Source organism: Canis aureus, chromosome 19, assembly GCF_053574225.1.
Source record: "Canis aureus isolate CA01 chromosome 19, VMU_Caureus_v.1.0, whole genome shotgun sequence".
Taxonomy (NCBI): Eukaryota; Metazoa; Chordata; class Mammalia; order Carnivora; family Canidae; genus Canis; species Canis aureus.
Genome location: NC_135629.1, coordinates 58122195 through 58142097, shown reverse-complemented (window position 1 = coordinate 58142097; position 19903 = coordinate 58122195). Strand labels below are relative to the sequence as shown.

The 19903-nt window shown below is 53.4% G+C and overlaps 1 protein-coding gene across 4 annotated transcripts in view; it reads left to right on the top strand.

Annotated features, from left to right (window-relative positions):
• DOT1L (DOT1 like histone lysine methyltransferase) overlaps window positions 1–19903 on the top strand; it is a 65435-nt gene that overhangs the window by 522 nt on the left and 45010 nt on the right. For 3 of the 4 annotated variants that reach the window (XM_077860625.1, XM_077860624.1, XM_077860627.1), the window contains exon 2: window positions 15503–15546. In XM_077860625.1, coding sequence (XP_077716751.1) covers window positions 15503–15546 — 44 coding nt within the window. Of the gene's footprint in view, window positions 1–349; window positions 487–15502; window positions 15547–19903 lie in introns of those variants that run through there. The other variant, XM_077860626.1, reaches the window with a different exon arrangement.

Here is a 19903-nt window from a genome sequence, read left to right as displayed (position 1 = left end):
TCCGTGTGTCTGTGCGTGTGCGCGCGCGTGTCCGTCCGTCCGGCCGCCCGAGCCCTGCGCAAGGCGGGAAGACCGACGTCCGAGGTGACGAAACTGGGGAGAACCTTCAAAACTCCAACCGTCCCGCCGGCCCCCGCCGCTCCGCCCTAGTGACAGCGCTCCGCACGCGCCCGTTGGCTGGCCGGCGCATTCTTTAAAACCGAATTATTATTGTTATTTTTATTATTATTATTTTTTTTCATCCTCAGCTTGCAGGCAGCACGGTCACTCTTTAGCCCAGCGCGGCTCTGGGAGTTTTGACAGATGCATCCCCAGCAGACAGCAGAGGCCGGCCGCCCCTTGCCGCCAGCTAGCTCGCCTCTTTGCTGCCGGGTGCCGCCGCTCTCTCTGTCCCTATGCCTTTTCCAGAAAGTCCGATAAACGGAATCAGCAGCTGGCAGCCTTTGATTCTGGCTGCTTCGGCTGCGCAGAGCCGTGTTGCCGTGGGTATGGGAAGGCCGTGTCCAGCCCCATCTTTTCATTTCCATGTTGTGCTGGCCAGTGGTGTTGGGCCGCAGCGCGCGCGCGGGATGGGGATGCTTGCAGGTAGGGGGTGGTGGTTAGGGATAAAGCTGCTACGAGCATGTGGAGGCAGGTTTCTGCATGAACTTGACTTTCCGTGTTGGGAAGCGTTCAGGAGGAGGACAGGGCGGTGAGGCCTGTGAGGCTGCGTGCGACATTTGTGCATCCCCCCCTGGTCGGCGTTGCGGAGTCCTGGGAGGGTGAAGAAACGCCCCGGGACCCACTGTCCAGGCTCTGGATACCCAGGTGAAAGTTCATCCAGGCAGCCGCATCATCCCCATCCATCATCACCGTTTTTAACTTGGAGCAGAGCAAGGCTGCGGCGGTTCGTGCCTGTTGTAAATAAGGCCTTCTGTGTTGGACCTGGCGGGACCGGGCTTTCTAGGGGTCGGTGGTTCTGAACTACAGAGTGTCTTTCCCTCACCGGCCAGGCCCCCCGGTTGGCAGGGGAGGGCATCGTTCTGCCTGGCGTCACAGGCCTTTTCCTGGTGTGGCTGTCCACTGCCAGGCCAGTGGGCAGGTGGGCCCCGCAAAGTCTTCAGCTCCCTGCAGTGGCAAGCAACGCTCTTGCTACAGCTTTGTAGTGAAGTCTGTTAATTTTCTGTATCCCTGCTGAGGAGGAAGTTTGCTTTCTCATGAAGAGGGAGGGGCAGTCCTTTTAGGAGGCTTCGTTTTGTGACGATTCAGTGATGAACACGTTAAGAAAACGGACAGCTTCGTAAGTTAACTTTTCAGAAGATCGGATTATCATTTGACTGCCTGCGTGAAATGACGGGGCCTGTTTGTTCATGGATCCATTCATTCTGCCGGCACCTACCGGATACTTAGTGTCCCTGCGGATGCAGAGGGCAGTAGATGGTATTCCCATCCCCAGGAAACTTATAAATGTAGGGAAGTAGGTGATCTATAAACACAAAAGTTCGGCAGTTACGCTGCCACCGCAGAGATGGCTGTCAGCTGAGGTGGTCCTGGAGGGAGGGGCTCCTGGTTTTGCCCTGGGGAAGGTATGGGTGGTTTCTTGGAGGTGGGGGCGTCTGTGGGAGGAAGTAGGGACAGCCACAACCACCCACACTGGGAAATGCCTACAGTCAGAAACAGGCTTTTGGGGAAATTGACAAATAGGCAGAAATAGAGTTTTTGGGAAATTGATAAATAGGAGGAGGGGGGCAGGCTGAGTTCTGCTCCTTCCGTGACTTCAAGTTCTAGGATACCTGCCTGCAGCTCACCATGGCCCTGCTTTTGGTGGGAAAACCAGGTCTCAACTGGAAGGGAGGTGGTGGTATTTTTGGCTCTCTGGCAGCAGGGCAAGAACCTGCGAGGGCGTGTGGAGTGGTCCATCCCCTCCATGACTTATTAAGCCTGTGGGCGGGGGAGCAGCCCCAGCGTGACTGTCCCCGCCTACAGCTTCCTCTGGGGAGCCCACGATTCTCTGATGAATGCCCTCTGAGCAGTCATGCCCTTTATGCAGGGCGATGAGTAGTAGCTGAAGTGGGCGGCCAGAGTGAGCCTCCCTGTGACTCAGAAAATATTTTCTGACGCTGACCTCCTCTTGTGTGAGCCTTCTCCCTAATCCGCACTCAGGTGGAAGGCAGATTAACCCTTACCCAACCTTGTGTGGGCGGAGTAGCTGCTTTAAACTGGGCGGGACAATCGGGAAAGCCTTTATGTCATATGTGCCTGTTAGTTTTCATAGTCTGGTCCCTAGGATCCAAATGCCTGCAGGTCCCCTGTTCCAGATGGGTAGGAGACCCAGGGAGTGGGAACTTCGGATATTCATGAGGGGAGGCGGTGGCAGGGCTGCAGGGGACCGGCCTGCCTAGTCTCCCCCTGGGAGCTCTCCCCCTTTTTTCTTAAACTATTAATTTCAAGATTATTATAGATTCACTTGAACCCATAAGAAAGAACAGGGGCACCTGGATGGCTCAGTCAGTTAAATGTCTGACTCTTGGTTCAAGCTCAGGTCATGTAGTCATGGGTGATGAGATTGAGCCCCCTTGTTGGGCTCCGTGCTCAGCGAGGGGTCTGCTTCGCTCCCCCCCCCCCATTGAGTGCACTCATGCGTGTATGTGCGTGTGCGCGCGCTCTCTCTCTCTCTCTCTCAAATAACTCTTAAGAAGAAAAAAGAAATAACAGAGACGTCTAGTGTTCTCTTTATCCAGCTTCCCTCAGTTGTGACATCTTACAACCAGAGAGCAAGATGAGCGTATCGTTGGTATTGGAACAATCAAGAAACAAAGCATTTCGGGGTTCTCTTTTGAATACAGGGACCTGCCCACTGCTGACAGTCTGCTTCTGGGAGTGCTGGGCCCTGGCCCCATACTTCTCTCCTGGGGAACTTCTTACTCTGCCTGACTTCCCCTGCAGAGTGTGCCTGGGGCTCCCTGCCTGTGGGAATAATGTTCCTGTTTCCTTTCTCTGGGTCAGGGTTGTACTTGCAGAAGACTGTCTGTTGCTTTCCCTGTCCCCTTGAGCTGTCCCTGCCGTTCCCACTGGCAGGGGCTCCCCGTAGCCCAAGCCCATGGCATTGATTCTGTGTATTTGCCGAGGACCTGCCGCATCTCGGGGGGGTGTGTGTGTGTCTTTCTGCCACTCCACGGCCCACGTGTGGCTCTGGTATGTCCCTCAGTGCCTCGCCATTCCTCTGCTCCCCTAACCCCTCTTCCTGACCACATCCAGTCTTCTCCCCTACCTGCCTGGATCCACCCTTCTAGTTCCAAGCCCTTGGGCCTTGTTCCTTGGCCTCTGCCTCTCAGGCCCTCTCCCCTGCATTGCACCGGTCCCTCTTCCTGTCCGTTGCTCAGCATCTGGGGTGCTGCCAGTGGAGGTCGGGAGGTCAAGGGCTCTGTGCTTTATTGTGCAACCACCCTAAGCCTCAGTTTCCTCTTCTCTAGAGAGGGTTCGGGTGCGGCTTGAATTCCTCTCAGCTAGTCGTGGGGGTGTGTGGGCTAATGCCTAGAAAGCATTAGGTTCACTCCAGGTGCGGACAGGGGTGAGTGATGGATGTTCGCTCAGACAACACTTTGTCATTTAAAGGCCCAATACAAAAAAAATAAATAAATAAAAAAATAAAGGCCCAATACTTTTTTTGGGGCGCTGAGGGACAGGGCTTTCTGGGCTTTGTGGTAGGGCTAGGGATAGAGGGGGCACAGCTAGTGGGGGTGAAGCGTGGCCTGCAGGGCACCAGGAGCCCGCAGGGGGCTTGGTTTCTGCTCTGGACGGTTGTTTTGCTGTGATCTGCTTAAGGGGTTAACGGGGTTCTGTGTTTCCCCTGATCTGCATGTGGCTCATTGCAGGTTGGTCTACTCTTGCTCTGAGGGCGAATGCTGGGCTGTAGTACCTGGTTTGGGGTCGGGGCTGTCTGCCAGACCTGTGTGCCAATACAGAGGCCAGGTGCAAGGGCTGGTTGAGAAAGAGACACAGGGAGGGACCAGGAGGACAGTCAGCAGGATGCAGGGGCAGCGGTGGGTCTTGTGGTTTTTGTTTATAAGTAACAGCTTTACTGCATTATAATTCACACGCCACTCCATCTGTCCATCTAAAGTACAGTTCCTTGGACTTTAGTCCATTCACAGGGTCATACCACTGCCATCTTTAGTCCCAGAACATTCCATCACCCAAAAGGAAACTCATCCTCATCAGCTTTCATACCCCACTCACTGTCCCGAGCCTCAATGAGCCCCCTCCCCATGTGTGGACGAGCCACATGTCACACATGTGGATTCACACACCGTGGGGCCTCCTGTGTCTGGTTCCCTCCCTGAGCGTGTGGGCTCAGGGTCCGTCCCCAGGGTGGCATGTGTGGGCACCTGGCTCCTGCTTATGGCCAAGTGATGTTCCCCTAACTAGATGGACTAGGTGGTCAGTGGGTGCTGCTAGGATGGCGCAGCTCCACACTCCTTCCTTGTGGGGGCTCCTTCCTCCAGACCCCCTGCTTGTTGGAGACCTCCTAGCACAGCACTTGGGGCTGTGAACCACTGAGTTGGTGCCTCAGTGAGGTCTGATGGGCCCGGCTGCTCTAGCCTTCTGGCTGGGCTGAGCGGCGGGGTGGGCGTGCATGCCTCCATACCAGCCTGTGCTTGGCCCCTCAGACTGCTCTCAGGCTTTCCTCAGCATGCCCTCCCTGGTTTTCCCTCTTTACACCCCAAGCTGTATTTAGGGCTGGCCTTGTTGGATCCCTGTGGCCCTTTCTGCTGTGACTGGAGGGTCTCGTGTATTGATTCTTTCAGTGGAGTGCCTCTTCATGATCCTGTGCTAATGGCCGTACCACAGGCCGGGCGTGCTGCTGGGATGGTGTTGGGCGGGATTCTCCTGCCCTGTAGCACTGGGGGCTGCAGGTATGGTGGGCCAGGTGCTTTTAGATGTGGCCCTGTCCTCTGAGAAGCCTTGTTTGTTGCAAGGCCTGCACAGGTCACAGTTGGTGCTGGGTAGCATGGCCCCATGAAGAGGGGTGCGGCGGAGGTGGTGGCGGGAGCCCAGGCCTCCTTCCTGGTGAGTCATTGCTGGCTGTCGTCACAGAGCAGAAACATTCCATGAGAGCCAGGATGCGTCACAGGTGAGTGGTTGGCTTGGCACCCTCCTCCCCGAGAGAAGTTATCTGAGCAGCATCAGCTGCCCTTATTCTGGACCCTTTGCAGTGTGACATTATTTCAGGGGCCACGTTAAGTTTAGTCCTTAAGACTAGTGAAGCTCAAAACCAGTGACTGGGTGAACCCGATTTTCTGCAGCTACTGGGAGCGCATTTGCTGCTCTCACAGATCCCATGCTTCATCGCGGGGTAGTGGCTTGTTCCTTGTCACTCAGCTCAGGAACCAGCACACCCCAGGCAGGTGCCCCAGTGTAACCATAGTCACCGTGTGGGTCTCTGCGTAATTGGGATGTTTTGCCTCGCTGTCACCTTCTCCCTGTGCCGCCTCCTGCTACGGACAGCAGGCCCAGAGCCCCCTGGGGTACCATTGCTGCGTAGACACCAGGGCTGTGAGCTGGGAGATTTCTCCCCCGCGCAGATGTCTCGCTGTGTGGTTATGTGGTGTCTGAAGACCCAGACAGTTGAGAGTGGGTCTGGGAGAAGGACTGGCTCAGATAGGAGGGCTCCTCAGCATAGGTGTGTCCCTACGGGCTCCGGTTTACAAAGGAGGGAGCCGTGCACAGAGATTACAAGACCCATCTGCAGTCCTGTTCCTTCCAGACTGCAAGCCTTCCTGCAGAAGGGCTCCCTGCTTGGTTTAATGCTGTGGAGATGGGTAACCGTGTTTGAACAGGAGTGGCCTTGGTGCACCTGAGCCACCATCTTTGCCCAGCCCCTCATGCCCCGCTTCTCGCCCTGCCCCGCTCTGCACTCCATCCTGAAGGATAAGTGTGAACCGCAGACCTGACCCCTTGTTCACCTCCTAGACCACCATCAGTAGCTGTTCTCTGCCTCAGGGGAGTTCGCAGAGTCTTCCTGCCTGCTCTGGGCACCGCACATTGACCTTCCTCTCCTCCAGGCTGACCTCCAGGGTGGATTAATACCCTCCTACCCCCAGCCTTTTTACTGTTTTTTGCTCTTCACTTGCTTGTACATATGGTGTCTATTTCTGGGTTCTTGCTTATTTGAACTGGAAAAGGTGCTATCACTATAAATGCTTGAATTAGCCATGTGAAGACCAAACCATAAATTAACTGCGTAGCTTAATCGTGAACTGAGACCAGAGTGGCACTCTCCGTTTTACAGTGATTAGGAATGAGCGCTTGTTTTGTCACAGGGCCGTGTCGTAATATCTGTGAAAGGACAGGTTTTGGATGAAATTTAAAGTGATTATTAAGAGCAAATTGGCCATGTTGAGTTTTGAGATGTTTAGACAGAGTCAGACTGTGATCTAGTATATTCTTTAATGTGGATGTTATGTTATATGTTTTCCTTATTTCTGAGTTGAGGAATGTAAAGTTTCAGAGGGGGAAGAGTGGAATCATTAATATCTTCAAAAGACTGCAAATACGCCTTTTTTTTTTTTTTTTGTTTTAAGTAACCTTTAGGCCCAACGTGGGGCTTGAACTCACGACCCTGAGATCAAGGGTTGCATGCTCTTCCGACTGAGCCGGCTGGGTGCCCCTAACTGTATTATGTTTATCTTTCTAGTGTTCCTGCCAAGTAAGGAGGCAGCAGGCAGTGTTTCTATCAGGTGGATAGGAAGGCCTTCTGGGGTAGGGGCGAGGGCAAGGGCGAGGGCAAGGGTGAGCTGAGCGCAGGCTGATAGTGGGCCGAGCGCCATGCATGTGCGCAGAGCACATGCAAACCCTGAAAGCACTTTTCTGGTTTGTCTGCGTTTGGAGAACTTTCTGTCTGACCTTCCTGTGCAACTTACTTTTTGCACTTGGAAAGGGTTTTATTTATTTATTTATTTATTTATTTATTTATTTATTTATTTATTTATTTATATTTAAGATATTTTAATTTGTTTTCACAAGAGACACAGAGAGAGGCAGAGACACAGGCAGACGGAGAAGCAGGCTCCCCACAAGGAGCCCAATGTGGGACTAGATCACGGGACTCTAGGATCACGCTCTGGGCTGAAGGCAGGCGTTTAACCGCTGAGCCACCCAGGGATCTCCTGGAAAGGATTTTAGACTGAAGAGTGGTGTACAAATAGAAGAGAGTTCCTTACTCCTTACTCTGCTGCCCGTGGCAGCAGGATCCCTGCTGTGGCTCAGCATTGAGGATGCTCCTGACTCTCTCTCCCCGTGTCCGTGTCTGCTTAGGTCCAGCCCAGGGTCTCCTTACTGTTCAGTTGTCCTGTGTCCTCAGCTACAACCTGTGCCAGTCCCTCACAATTAAGGGCAAGCTGGTGCCTGTCATGACCTGCCCACCCTGCAGGGGGCCCTTGTGTGGGGCTGGAGGCCATCGTGCCATGGTAGGAGTACCCCAGGCTGGACGCTGTCTCCTCGGGGATCCCCTGAGGCTACTGGCGTCCATTCGGCTCACTGCAGACGGTGCTGACCCTGAGCCCTGAGCCAGGTCTCTCCCCTGTCCAGCCCCAGGGAGGGGTGTGTTGAGGCTGTCCAGGACCCTGGGGACCTTGCCTTTCTTCTTCCCTGCATCCCACTCCTGGGAGTTCCTCCCTGGGAAGACCTGCTCTGCTTTTTGCTTACTCACTTACGGTGAGAGCCTCCGCGTGGCCTTCACTCCTGGGTCCAGTCTGGTCACCTTCTCGCTCACCTTCTGAGCTGGCCCCTGGGAGCGCCTCCAGGCTTCCTCCTGGGCCCAGGGCCTTCCTGCGCCCTTCCACAGCCCCATCTTTGCTGCCTGGTGTGCGGGATGTCCGGGCTCCCCGTGTTTCATCGCCCCAGCCCTGGACCCCGCCATGCGTCCGAGGAGCTGGCTCCTTCGCAGAGCCCTGTCGAGGGGAGGACCGTGGCTGCTGTGCGGTCGCGTGGAGCTGCACTGGAAGCCGGGCGGGGAGCTGTGGGCTGCCCGGGCCTCGCTGCGGCTCGGAGGGCCAGTGTCCCCGCGTGGTGGTTGGCACGGAGGCCCCCCGCCCGCGTCTCCCCGGGTGATGGGCAGCGAGGTTCAGGGCCTGGGTGCTGAGCCGGCTGGAATCCCACGTTCCCAGCTGCCGCTTCTGCTGGGGCTGCTGTCTTTCCACGTGCGTCCTCCTCCCTGCCTTTGGCTGGGGCCCGCTGCTCCAAGGCCAGCTCCTCATCGCCCTCTCTCCTCTTGGGTCACCCTGTGAAAGCTGGCTCTTCACAGTCTGTGCCCCGGGCCATTGTCGCAGCTGCTCGGACTGCAGCAATAGGGTACCACAGACACTGATGCCTCACGGTCCTGGGGGCCGGCAGTCCCAGATGATAGTGCGGCAGGGTCGGTACCTGGGGAGGGCCCCTGTCCTGGCCCCACGTTCTCCCTGTGTCCCCACGGGACAGAGAGGGAGAACTCTGGTCCCTTCATCCCCTTGCAAGGGCACTAATCCCAGCAGGGGTGCCACCCTCGTGATCTCACTTAACCCTAGTCACCTCCCAAAGGCCCTGTGTCCTCACACCATTCCACTGGGAGCCAGGGCTCTAGCACGTGCGTCTAGGGAGCACAAACATTGCGTTCTTTGCCGGCTCCCTGTGTCTTAGCACCTGGCTCCTCCAGCACCCCAGGAGTGCTTCCGTGTTGGTGTCTTTGTGGAGCTTCTTACTCTGTGAAGTGTGTTGGCTGGAGACCCAGCTCACTTGGCCGTGCCTGCTCCCCCGCCTGTGATGGCCCTGGCTTGGCGTGGCGCTCTGGGTTTGCGTTCCTATAAGAGGCTTGCGGCTGTTGTGCGACCTTGGCGGTGGCCTGTCTCATCCTCAGGTATGGTTGGCGGGGCTTGCTTCCACCGCCTTCCCAGAGCCCACGGGGCAGGCACCCTACTGTTGCTACCCTGCTCTTCCCTTGCTGGGGGTGTGCAGACACCTGGGGCTGTCTGCAGCCGCTCATGCATCTGCTCATTTTCACGTGAAGGCCTCTCCCTTCCTGATGCTCAGGCCCTGCAGGTGCCACATCATGCTGCTTCCTGCCCCTGGTACCAGGTGTGCGGGCACATACCCCAGCCAGGCCCCTGGGCCCTGTGCTCTCCACCTGACTGGGCTTTGTAGCCACGGCCTTCTGGTCTTCTTCCTGGATCAAGTGTCCCCGTCGCCTGTTGATTTTGCACTGTGTCTTTCTTCACTCCTCCGACTAAATCTCTACGGTCAAAGCCCTGCCACCGAGGCAGACAGACACAGACCTTCTGCTGTGTGCCATCACCCACCTTCATTCTTTGTCCTTCTCTACTCCTCAGGGCTGTTTGCACATCAGCTTCCTGTCCACGGCAATTCCTGTGTCACGGTGCACATGAATATAGTCCACAGTTCCTCAGGGTGGTGGCTCTCAGAGTGGGTCCTGGAGCTGGCAGCGTTTGCATCACCTGGGAACTTGTTAGAAATGCAGATTCCCAGACCCCCGACCTGCCAAATCTGAGACTTTGTGCGTGGGCCCCATCTGTGCTTCACAAGCCTCCCCGGGGGTTCTGACAGTTGGCGCAGTGTAGGACCCTTGCCTCAGAGGACCTCTTGGCTTCTGCCCTCCCGCTGTGATTCCTGCTGGGGGTAGAGGGTGCTCTTTGGGTGTCGTTCTTGTTGCAAACGGCAGTCAGGAGAATGGAGCTGGTGGGCGGGTTCCCTGTGCACATGCTCCTCTGTTCACCTCTTGCCTCTGCACCCCGCCTCTCACCGTGCGCCCTCAGCACAGACAGCCCTCCAGCTGTGCGGACGTTTAGAGTGAAGGAGGTCCGAGTGCTCGGGAGCCTGGGCTCATTGCCTTGCACAAGGGCATCTGAAAGACGCTCCTGTCCACACTCCTTGTGTTGAGAGGGGGAACTGCACGCCTGCTGGAGACAGGCTGGTGGCAGAGCCAGACCTGGGGTTGCTGTCCTGGGTGCTTACTCTCGGGTTTGTCCTCGGGGTACGAGAGGGGGCTGGGCTGGGCTAGTGTGACAGCCGGGGTCTCCCCCACGCTCTGTCCCTCTGCACGTGTTCCCTTCATACCGTCTTTGCCGGGCAGTGCTGAGGACATGAGGGCCACCGGAGCTGGCGAGGAGTTTTGTGTCTGCTCCGGATGTGATGACTGTCCCCCTCCGGGCCGTATGGTTGGAGGCAGGAACATGCTGTCCTTGTCGTAGCTGTTTTCACGGACTCCCCAAAGTAGAGGGCCTCTCGCCGCCCACTTTCCCAGTTAGCTGCGTTCGCTCAGCAGGGCTCATGTGGAAGAATGTCTTCCCGCTGCTCCCTGCGGATGTTCTGAGGCAACTCGCGGTACAAGAGAGGGTCCGTCCCCAATTCAGCAAACACACCGTCCTGCTGTGGCCTGCGCCAGGCTGGGGATGTGGGCTGTGTGTGCGAATGGGGGTGGGTGGGCTGTAGGGCCCCTGGGGCTGGGGCGCAGACCCAGGGTTCCAGAGCTCCTGAGATGGAGGAGGGGTGGGTATCCCTGGGTCACAACACAAGGGCTGCTCATAAATCCAGGCTTCCTAGGGGCTGTTCTAACCTTTCCAGGTCAGCTTCTGGTCTCTCTCTCCTGAAGGCCTGTGGAGTACTAAGAAGAGCCCGTGTCCAAGAGGTTGGACTTTCTGAATCATTTATGGTGATCATTGCATCTTAAATTACACGTCTCAGGGCTGCCAGTGGCAGCTGGCCAGTCCCTAAAAGGATCATTCTGAAACCTTTGGAGTCACAGTTACAAACTTTTTTCTTCCCTTTTTCTGCTTTTAAAGCTTTGGGAAAGCTGGATTTCATCTTCTCACAAGATGAGATCAAATTCCAGGCACCTCTGCCTTTCCAGGTCCACGGGATGTGGTGTGAGCCGAGTCAGCCTGGCAGGCTGCGGCGGGTTCTTGTGAGGACGGGCGGAGTGGTGTGAGCCCCGCACTGGCAAGGGTCTGCTGCATAGCAGCTGCTCAGGGCTGCTGTCAGCGTGCTTGCCCCTACCTTGCGCTCGGGAGGAGCTTCACAGGGCTTTGCAGCTTGTTTTGTAGCTTTACGGTGCTGACTTGAGTCAGACAGACCCTTGCCGTTACAGGCATTTCTAGAATCACCGTCAAGTCCCGTTACTGTAGAACTTTTTCTCCTAGGCAGTGCTCCCAGACTGGCTTCTCAGCCTTGACGCAAAATCTGTATTGGTTAGCTGTGGCTGCCTAACAAATTAAGCAAAGTTGAGCAGCTTAAAGCAACACGCATTTATTTTCTGATGGTTCCTGCGGTCAGGAATCCCGGAGCTGACTTAGCTGGGTGGTCCTGGCGCAGGGGTCTCTCCCGTCAGCACAGAGGCCAGCACATAGGAAGGCTGGACGGGGGCGAGAGGAGCCGGTCATGCTGGTGCCCTTGCAGGGCTGCTGGCGGGAGGGAGGCCTCAGCTCCTTACTGCATCGGCCTCTCTGTGGGGCTGCTCATGACCTGGCAGCCAGCTTCCCTAGAGAGAGTGATCTGAGAGAGAGAGAGAGAGAATTGGTGGAAAGTTCCAGACTAATGTCTGCAGCTCATCACCTCTGCAGCTGCTTGTCCTTGTGCTGTGTGAGTTGATGGTCTCCTCTGTAGACCCCGTGACACAGCGTGGTGTCCTGTCTGCTTCTCAGGACAGGTAGTCCGGGAGTCAGGTAAGCTCCTGCCAAGACTGTGAATCTAGGTTTCATCAAATTTCGTTAAACGTTGCAGGACAGCAGCACAGTAGGGGCGTCATTTGAGTGTCTTAGAAACGCAATATTTTCCTCCTGGGGTGAGGGAGTGCTTTTAATGATTGGCAGCATCACTTTTTGGATGTTTTTTTGTTGCTAACAGCTTTTTTGAGGTATAATTCACATACCAGACAATTCACCCATTTAGAGTGTGCAATATTCACAGAGTTGTGCAACTGTTACTACTATCAATTCCAGAACCTTCTGTCACCCGCAAAGAAACCCCATCCTCCTTTCCTCCCTGGCACCAACAAGCCCCCTCCCCGGGACAAGCCCATCCTGGATGTGTCACACATGTGGACTCACACCCCGTGGGGCCTTCTGTGTCTGGTTCTGTCCCTGAGCGTTGTGGGCTCAGGGTCTGTTCCCAGGGTGGTGTGTGTGGGAGTCTCACTCCTGTTCGCAGCCGAGTGATGTGTGTGTTTGGTGGACAGGTTGTGTTTTTCTGTTCATCTGTCGATGGACACTCTTGGGGCATTTCCACTTTTTGGCTGTTAGGAATGCTGCTGCTCTGAGTGCGCATACAGATTTTTGTGTGGATGTATGTTGTTTCTTTTGGGTGTGTACTTAGGAGTGGAATTGCTGGACCATATGGAAATTCTGTTTAAATATTTGAGGAACTGCCAGGGCGCTTTCCACAGTGGCTGCACCATTTTACATTCTCACCAGCCAGGTGTGAAGGCTCTTTTTTCCCCACCCCAACACTTAGTGTCCATCATTTTGACTCTAGCCATTCTTGCGGTTTAGATTTGTGTCCCTTTCTGGCTTAGGAGGTGGAGTGTCTTTTTGTGTCCTTGTGGGCTGGCCATTGGAGTATTTTCTCTGTAGCAGTGACCGTGTCAGTTCATGTTTTAATGGCCTTATTTGTCTTTATTTTGAGTTGTTCGAGTCCCGTGTACACACATCGGGGGTCTTGCGGGTTTGGTTCCAGACCACCACAGTGAAGCAAATGTCTCAGTAAAATGACTCATGGGGATTACTTGGTTTCCCAGTTATATAAAAGTCATGTTTATGCTGTATGGTATCTAGTAAGTGTGCAATAGTATGATGGACATCTAAAAAAGAGACCATGTATATTTCTTAAAGAAAAAACACTATGCTAAAAAGTGCTAATCATCTGAGTTTTCAATGACATAGAATCATTGATCACGGGTCACCATAGCAAATATAACAAGAAGAAGTTTGAAATACTGTGAGAATTACCAAAATGGGACATGCAGACACAAAGGGAGGAACTGCTGTTGGACAGACAGTGCTAATAGATGTGCTCGTCCTGGGGGCTGTAGCCCTCAGCATGTAAAAGCACCCCGTTTCCACAGTGCAGCCCAGTGAGGCATGCCTGTGACCCACACAGATGCTTTTCTAGAGAGAGGACTTGCAGAATTCTTCTCTCGTTCTGTGGTTTGTCTTTCCGCTTTCTTGATGCTGTCCTTGGAAGCGTCTTTGTTTCATTTGGATGAAGTGCAACTTACCTGTCCCCACCTCCATAAAGTGGAGGTTAACATGATCATTCTGGGAGTGGGTGTGTCGCTGCCAGGCAGGGACTGTGGTTGCCTCCCCTCTGCCCTGCACCCTCCTCACCAAAGCATTGGGTGCCGCTTGTCTCCTGGTCTTGCTTCAGGTCCCACCGCTGCCTCGTGAGAGCTGTGGCTCTCTGCGCAAGTTGGTGCTCAGTGTCTCCATCTGCAAAATGGACTGCTGGCCATGCACATGGAGAGGGCTTGGCACACCTGAGCTCAGTGGATATGTTACACACTTCCATGTGTGTGTCGGGCACTCCCACTGCTGTGGCTATCAGATCTCCCACCTTGCTGCTGCCTGGATGGCAGGTGTAGATCTTGAGGGCCACGGGCTGAGCTGATAGGTGAGCGCAGTGATGGGCCTGGACGCCCGCCGGTCAAGCTATGTGGAAGGATGGCACTTCATGGGGCACTCTGGTGTTCAGTGGCGTAGGCTTCTGGGCAAGCCGTCCGAGCACAATATAGTGCCAAACGTCTCACGATATAGTAGGGAAATGCCCACGAGGGGTTTGTAGGGACTCTGAAGGTTCTGCTGGTGCTCAGGTGAGAGGGGCTTAGCATTTGGTGAGGCAGGAGGTGTGAAGAAGAGGCTAAGATGAGCAGAGAAGCTATGTTCCCTTGTGGGGTCACCCAGCTCTTCACTCCTGTCCACCCTCCCAGTGAATCGGAGCAGTGGGTGTGTTCCCGCTTCCCTGGGACCCAGAGGGTATTGCGCAGGTTGGCATGGCCCACCGATAGAGCCGGGGCTCCTGTGTCAGAAGGCCGAGTGCATGTAGTGCTGGGCCTGCGAGGCGGCTCTCCTTCCTGCCAATTCCCGTCATTCTTTTCAGATCTTTTGAAGTTGGGCCAAAGCTGTCTTCACGTGCCCAGCAGAGCTGCTGCCATATGTCTTCTGACATGAGATATTGGGGCCGCTGGTTCCCACTGGCAGTCCCCAGCCCAAGTTTCTGACTTGACAGATCGTGCTGATGCTGCCAGTCAGGTGCCCCTCGTTTGGGTCCACTGGGCTGCACGGTGCCACCCAAGCCGGCTGCCTGTTTGCTGTCTTGTCCCCCCGCCATGCCACATCCAAATAACTGGACTGCAAGTAACGTTTGTCATTTGATCCTTAGTTGGAGGACATTATTAAGAACACTGAAGGGATGGTTCTTCATTGGCCTTAATAAAAATAAGGCTTAGTACAAAATGCCATGCAATGTGTGATTCCATTCATGTGAAGTGTCCAGAAGCAGGCACTTTCACAGAGGTAGAAAGTGGATTAGTGATTGCCAGGGGCTGGGGAGTGATGGCTGTTGGGGGCAGGATATCTTTTTGTGGTGATGAGGGTGGTTCTGGAATTGGTGCATTGCTTGTACAATCCTGGAAGTTCTGCAATGCCACGGAGTTTCGTGCGTGAAGTGGGCGAGCTCTGTTCTGTGAGAATTCTATCCTGATAGAGCTGTCCCTATGGAAGCAAGGTTAGGGCACACGGGTACTCAGAGTTGTTTTGACACTTACTGAAGGATGTGGGGGAGGCACTGCTCTAGGCCCCCCCAGCCCAGGCTCTTGCCCCCAGGCGTTTGTTGTAAGGTGGTGCAAATGGCAGGGTGTGTATACACCCTCTGTGGAGCAGTGGCGGAGTGCTCCAGAGCTTGTATCAAGGAGCGACAGGGCCAGGAAAGGCCTCTCGGGACATCTGGTCCTGGTTTCTGCAAGGTCTGGAGTCAGTTGGCTGCCCAGATCACTCAGTTGCCTCCTCTGAGGAAGGAGCAGTGGTGAGCCCTGTGCAGCGGGCATGGTGGGGACCTGTCCTGATCAGTGGTGGGGTTAGTCTGTGTTCCTATGGGAGGACGGCCACGCTACTGTTGTGTTACTGGTGTTTCCCCATTTTACAGATGGGAAAACAGAGGCTTGGAGAGGTTCAGTAAGTCAGAGCCAGGACTGTGGCTTCCAGGCTGCAGGAGCACATGGGGGTGCGGGTGGGGGTCAGCAGAGTGGTGGGTGCGGGGTGGGGACAGGAGGGTCAGGGCATAGACTATCCCAGGCCCCTTCCCCATTGCCCGCTGCGGGAGGGAGTGCCGTTGGAACAGGTCTTCCTCAGGGGTAGTGTGTCCAGTGTAGGCAGGGGTCCCAGAGCAGCCTCTCATGCCCCGGGCTGGGGCTGTCCGTTGGCCTTGCCGGGTCCCCGCACCCTGCACCACTGGAGGGTGTAAACCCTGTCCCTTTGTCTTTCAGGACAAACACCACGATGCTGCTCATGAAATCATCGAGACCATCCGGTGAGTGCGGCACCTGCCGGGGTGGGCGGGGCCTCACAGGGTGGGCCCCCATGCAGGCCACCCCACCTGTGCTCTCTGGGCTTACCTGCCTTTGACCCCGCCTTGCCCTCCGTGGCTCCACGGCGAGCACCTCGAGAAGACTTGAGAAGCAGTGACAGCTTGGTCAGAGGAGTCCAGGTCGTCTGCATGTGGCTCCGAACAGGTCTCGGTGCTTCTCTGAGCCTTGGCTTCTTCTTGTGGAAGGGGAGGGAATTGCCCAGCTGGCAGGGTTTGGGGGCTCCCACCTCCCCTCTCCACCTTGCTTCCCTCTCCCCCCTCTTGGATTTGGTGCTGACTCAGCTCTCCTGCGGCTGCTCCTGCCCTCGGTAGCCTGGACAGCCTTCCGCTGGCTTGTTCTCTGAGTGCGGAGAAAAGGTCTGCCCCCCCACCCCCTCAGGCAGGCGGCCTTTTTTTAGTATATGTGCTGCCGAAGCGAGCACAGGCAGGCGGCCTTGACGGAACCTGCATGAAGGCTGCCTGCCCTTCTGTTTCTGGTGGGCTTTCTCCCGTGCTGGCCTGGGGTCTGGAAGGACCCCCGAAGTGCCGGCCGTGGCTGCTGGGCGCAATTCTGTAACTGCTGCTTGCTCTACACGTCTGTGTTCAGAGACCCCATCCTTCTCTGAGCGTCTGCACTAAAGCCGTTCATGTGTATGTGTGGCTTTGGCCTCGGTTGCTGTGTTGGTCCCCCTAATCCTTAACCATGTAGCAACCACCTGGGCCCTGGTCATGATGTCTGCATGAACCTGCAGTGGCCGGTGGCAGGGCTAGGCTCTGGTGCCCTGTGAGAAAGGTGGGGTGTGAGGTCCAGCTGCGATGGGAGTCCTTTCCCTGCCGCGTGGTAGCTGGGCAGTGAACCTACGTGTTCTGCTCTTGGGGCCACGCAATGCCTCCTTGCCAGATTGTTTTCAATTTAAATGAAATAATCCGTGTAAATGTTGCAGGGTGGGCCTGAAAGCAATCAATAGTGTTAATTAGTTGCCTTAGTTTGATTTATGTTATTTTTAAAGAAGGTTGCTGGTTAGGAAGTGGGAGTGTTGTGGTTACCAGGAGAGCTCTGAGTCAGGTGGCCTGGCGTGAGCCCCAGTGGCCTCTATGCCGGTTTCTCATCCGCCAAGCAGGGTGCCTGTCCCTGCGCTGCAGGGGGTCAGCACCAGTGCTGCAGCTGCCCAGCCAGCCCTTTGTTTGCTGTGGCTTGTCCTCTCCTGGAGCTGGCCGTGGCCTGAGCCTCACGTCCTGAGTCTCAAAATAACGTCACCTTGTTCCTTTTTGTCTCTGCAAATTCTGTTCACTGGTGAGATGGTCTCTTAATTTAATTTCTATAATGGAGAATTCCCAGCAGATAGAGTGGTAGGCAGAGGCTGTCACGAACCCATGTACTCACCACGCAGCCTCACAGTGACCCACTCATTGCCACTCAAGTGTCATCTGTACCTCCATCCACTGTAGTCTTTTCTGTGTTTATACTTTTAAAAGATGCAGTTGAGATACAGTGGGAGTACAAGAAAGCATAGGCAGGCACGGTGCACGCTCTGACCGATGTGGGTATGTGCGCACATGTGTGAGGCAGCCTCAGTAGCGGGCGTCTCCGTCAGCCACATGGGCCTCCTTGCGTCCCCTGCTACCTTCCCTCCGCCACTGTCTCCAGGCAGCCCCGACCCACTTTCTGCCACTGCAGGTTACTCTGCATGCTCTAGAACTTTACCAATGGACTCGTTCTATGCATACTTTTTTCTTCCCCGATTGCTTTCAATCAGCACATGATTTTGAGATTCTCCCTGTTGTTGTGTGTAATTTTTTAGTCATTTTACCTCTGTTACTGAGGAGTGTTCCACTGTAGGGAATTATAGTTTGTTCATCCCACCAGATTGATGTCCATGTTTGGGCTGTTTTTGACTTTGGTGATTATAAATAAAGCTGTTAGGAATGTTCACGTGGGTTTTGTTAGTAGATATGTTTTTTGTTTGTTTTGGGCAAATACCCAGGAGTGGAATTGCTGGGTTTCTAGCAACTTACTTTAAGATGAACTACCAGGATGTTTTCCAAAGGGATCATGCAGGAAGGTCCCAGTAGCTCCCCAACGCACCAGCATGTGCTATTGACATGGTTTGGTTGTGCTGGTCTAATTTGAGCTGAGTAGCGGTATCTCGCTGTGGTTTTAATTTGCATTTCCCTGGGACGCCTGGGTGGTTCAGCAGTTGAGCATCTGCCTTTGGCTCAGGGCATGATCCTAGGGTACCGGGATCGAGTCCCACATCGGACTCCCTGCAAGATGCCTGCTTCTCCCTCTGTGTCTCTGCCTCTCTCTCAGTGTTTCTCATGAATAAATAAAAAAATCTTTAAATAATAATAATAATAAGCATTTTCCTAATAATTAATGATGTTCTCTATCTTTTGCTATTGAATTTTAAGTATTCTTTACCTATTCTCGTTACTAGTCCTGTATCAATGTGTATTTTGCAAATGTTTTCTTCCAGTCTCTGGCTTACCTCTTCATATTCTTAACAGTGTCTTTTGAAGCATAGATAGCTTAAATTTTAATAAAAGTCCGGTTTGTACACATTTTTCTTTTATAATTTGTGTCTTCTGCCTCCTAAGAAATATTTGCCAAATCTGAGATCACAAGCATTTTTTTCTATGCTTTCTAGAAGGTTTATGGTTTAGGTTTTCTATTTAACTTTTTTTGTTCATTCTGAGTAAATTTTGACATGTGGTACAGGGTATGAGTTGAAGTTGATTGTTTTGCATGTGGGTGTCCAATATTTCCAGCACCATTTGTTAATGAGACTGCCCTTTCTGTATGGAATTTCCTTATCACTTTTGTCAATAGTCGGTTGACAGTGTAGGAGTTGGTTTATTTCTAGGCTTGGTTTTGTTCTGCTGACCCACGTCTGTGTTCTTTCACCAAAGAAAAACTTGCTTAATTTAGCTGTATTGGGATCCCTGGGTGGCGCAGCGGTTTGGCGCCTGCCTTTGGCCTAGGGCGCGATCCTGGAGACCCGGGATCGAATCCCACATCGGGCTCCCGGTGCATGGAGCCTGCTTCTCCCTCTGCCTATGTCTCTGCCTCTCTCTCTCTCTCTCTCTCTCTGTGACTATCATAAATAAATTTAAAAAAATTAAAAAAAATAATTTAGCTGTATAGTAAATGTTGAAATTGGGCAGAGTAAGTTCCCCACCTTTGATCTTCTTTTAAAATAGTAATTTGGTGGGGTGCCTGGGTGGGCCAGTTAAACAAGCAACTCTTGGGGCACCTGGGTAGCTCAGCTGGTTAAGCATCTGTCTTCAGCTTGGGTCATGATCCCGGGGTTCTGAGATAGAGCCCCACGTGGGGCTTCCTGCTCAGCGTGGAGCCTGCTTCTTCCTCTCCCTCTGCCTGGTGCTCCTCCTGTTTGTGCTCTCTCTCTCTCTTTCTGTCAAATAAATAAATAAAATCTTTTTAAAAATCCCAGACATCCAACTCTTGATCTCAGTTCAGGTCTTGATCTCAGAGTTGGAGTTCGGGTCCCATGTTGGGCTCCACAGTGGGTGTGGAGCTTACTTGAAAAAATGATGATAATAATAAGTACTGCTTTGGTTATTCCAACTGCTTTGGTTATTCCATCTCCTTTGCATTTCCATATGAATTTTAGAATCAGCTTGTTGATTTTTGCATAATTTTGTCAGGAATTGCATTGAATCAATAGTGATTTGGAGATTGGCCATTGAGCCTTCCAATACTGGATCTTTCAACCCATGAACATGGTATATCTTTCTGCTTACTTAGATCTTTCCACATTTCTCCCAGCAGTGCTCTTTTATCTTAGTGTGGGATCTTGAACACCTTTTGTTAGCTTTAGTCCCAGATAGGTAGTTAAGTTTTTGACACCATTGTAAATGAGATTCTGTGTTATATTTTATTTTTCATTTGCCTGCTGCTAATAAGAACGCAGTTGATTTTCATATATTAACCATGACTTTTGCTAAATTTATTGATTCTGGTACTTGATTTGTAGATTTCTTAGGACTTGCTATAGAAATAACTATATCATCTGTGAATAGGGATAGTTTCACTTCTTCTTTATGTCTTTATGACATAAAGACTTCTTTCAGTCTTTATGATTTTATTTATTTTCTTTGCCTTATTGAATTGGCTAGGATCAACACAATTTTGTGTAGAAGTGGTAAAAGCTCTAGGTTTTCATAGATGGTCTGTTTGAGTTTGAGGAAATTCCCTGCTGTCCTTGGTATTGTTTTTCCTAGGTGTGAGCATGGCGCTGTAGTTGTGTTAAAAGAAGTAGTCTTTAGGGATCCCTGGGTGGCGCAGCGGTTTGGCGCCTGC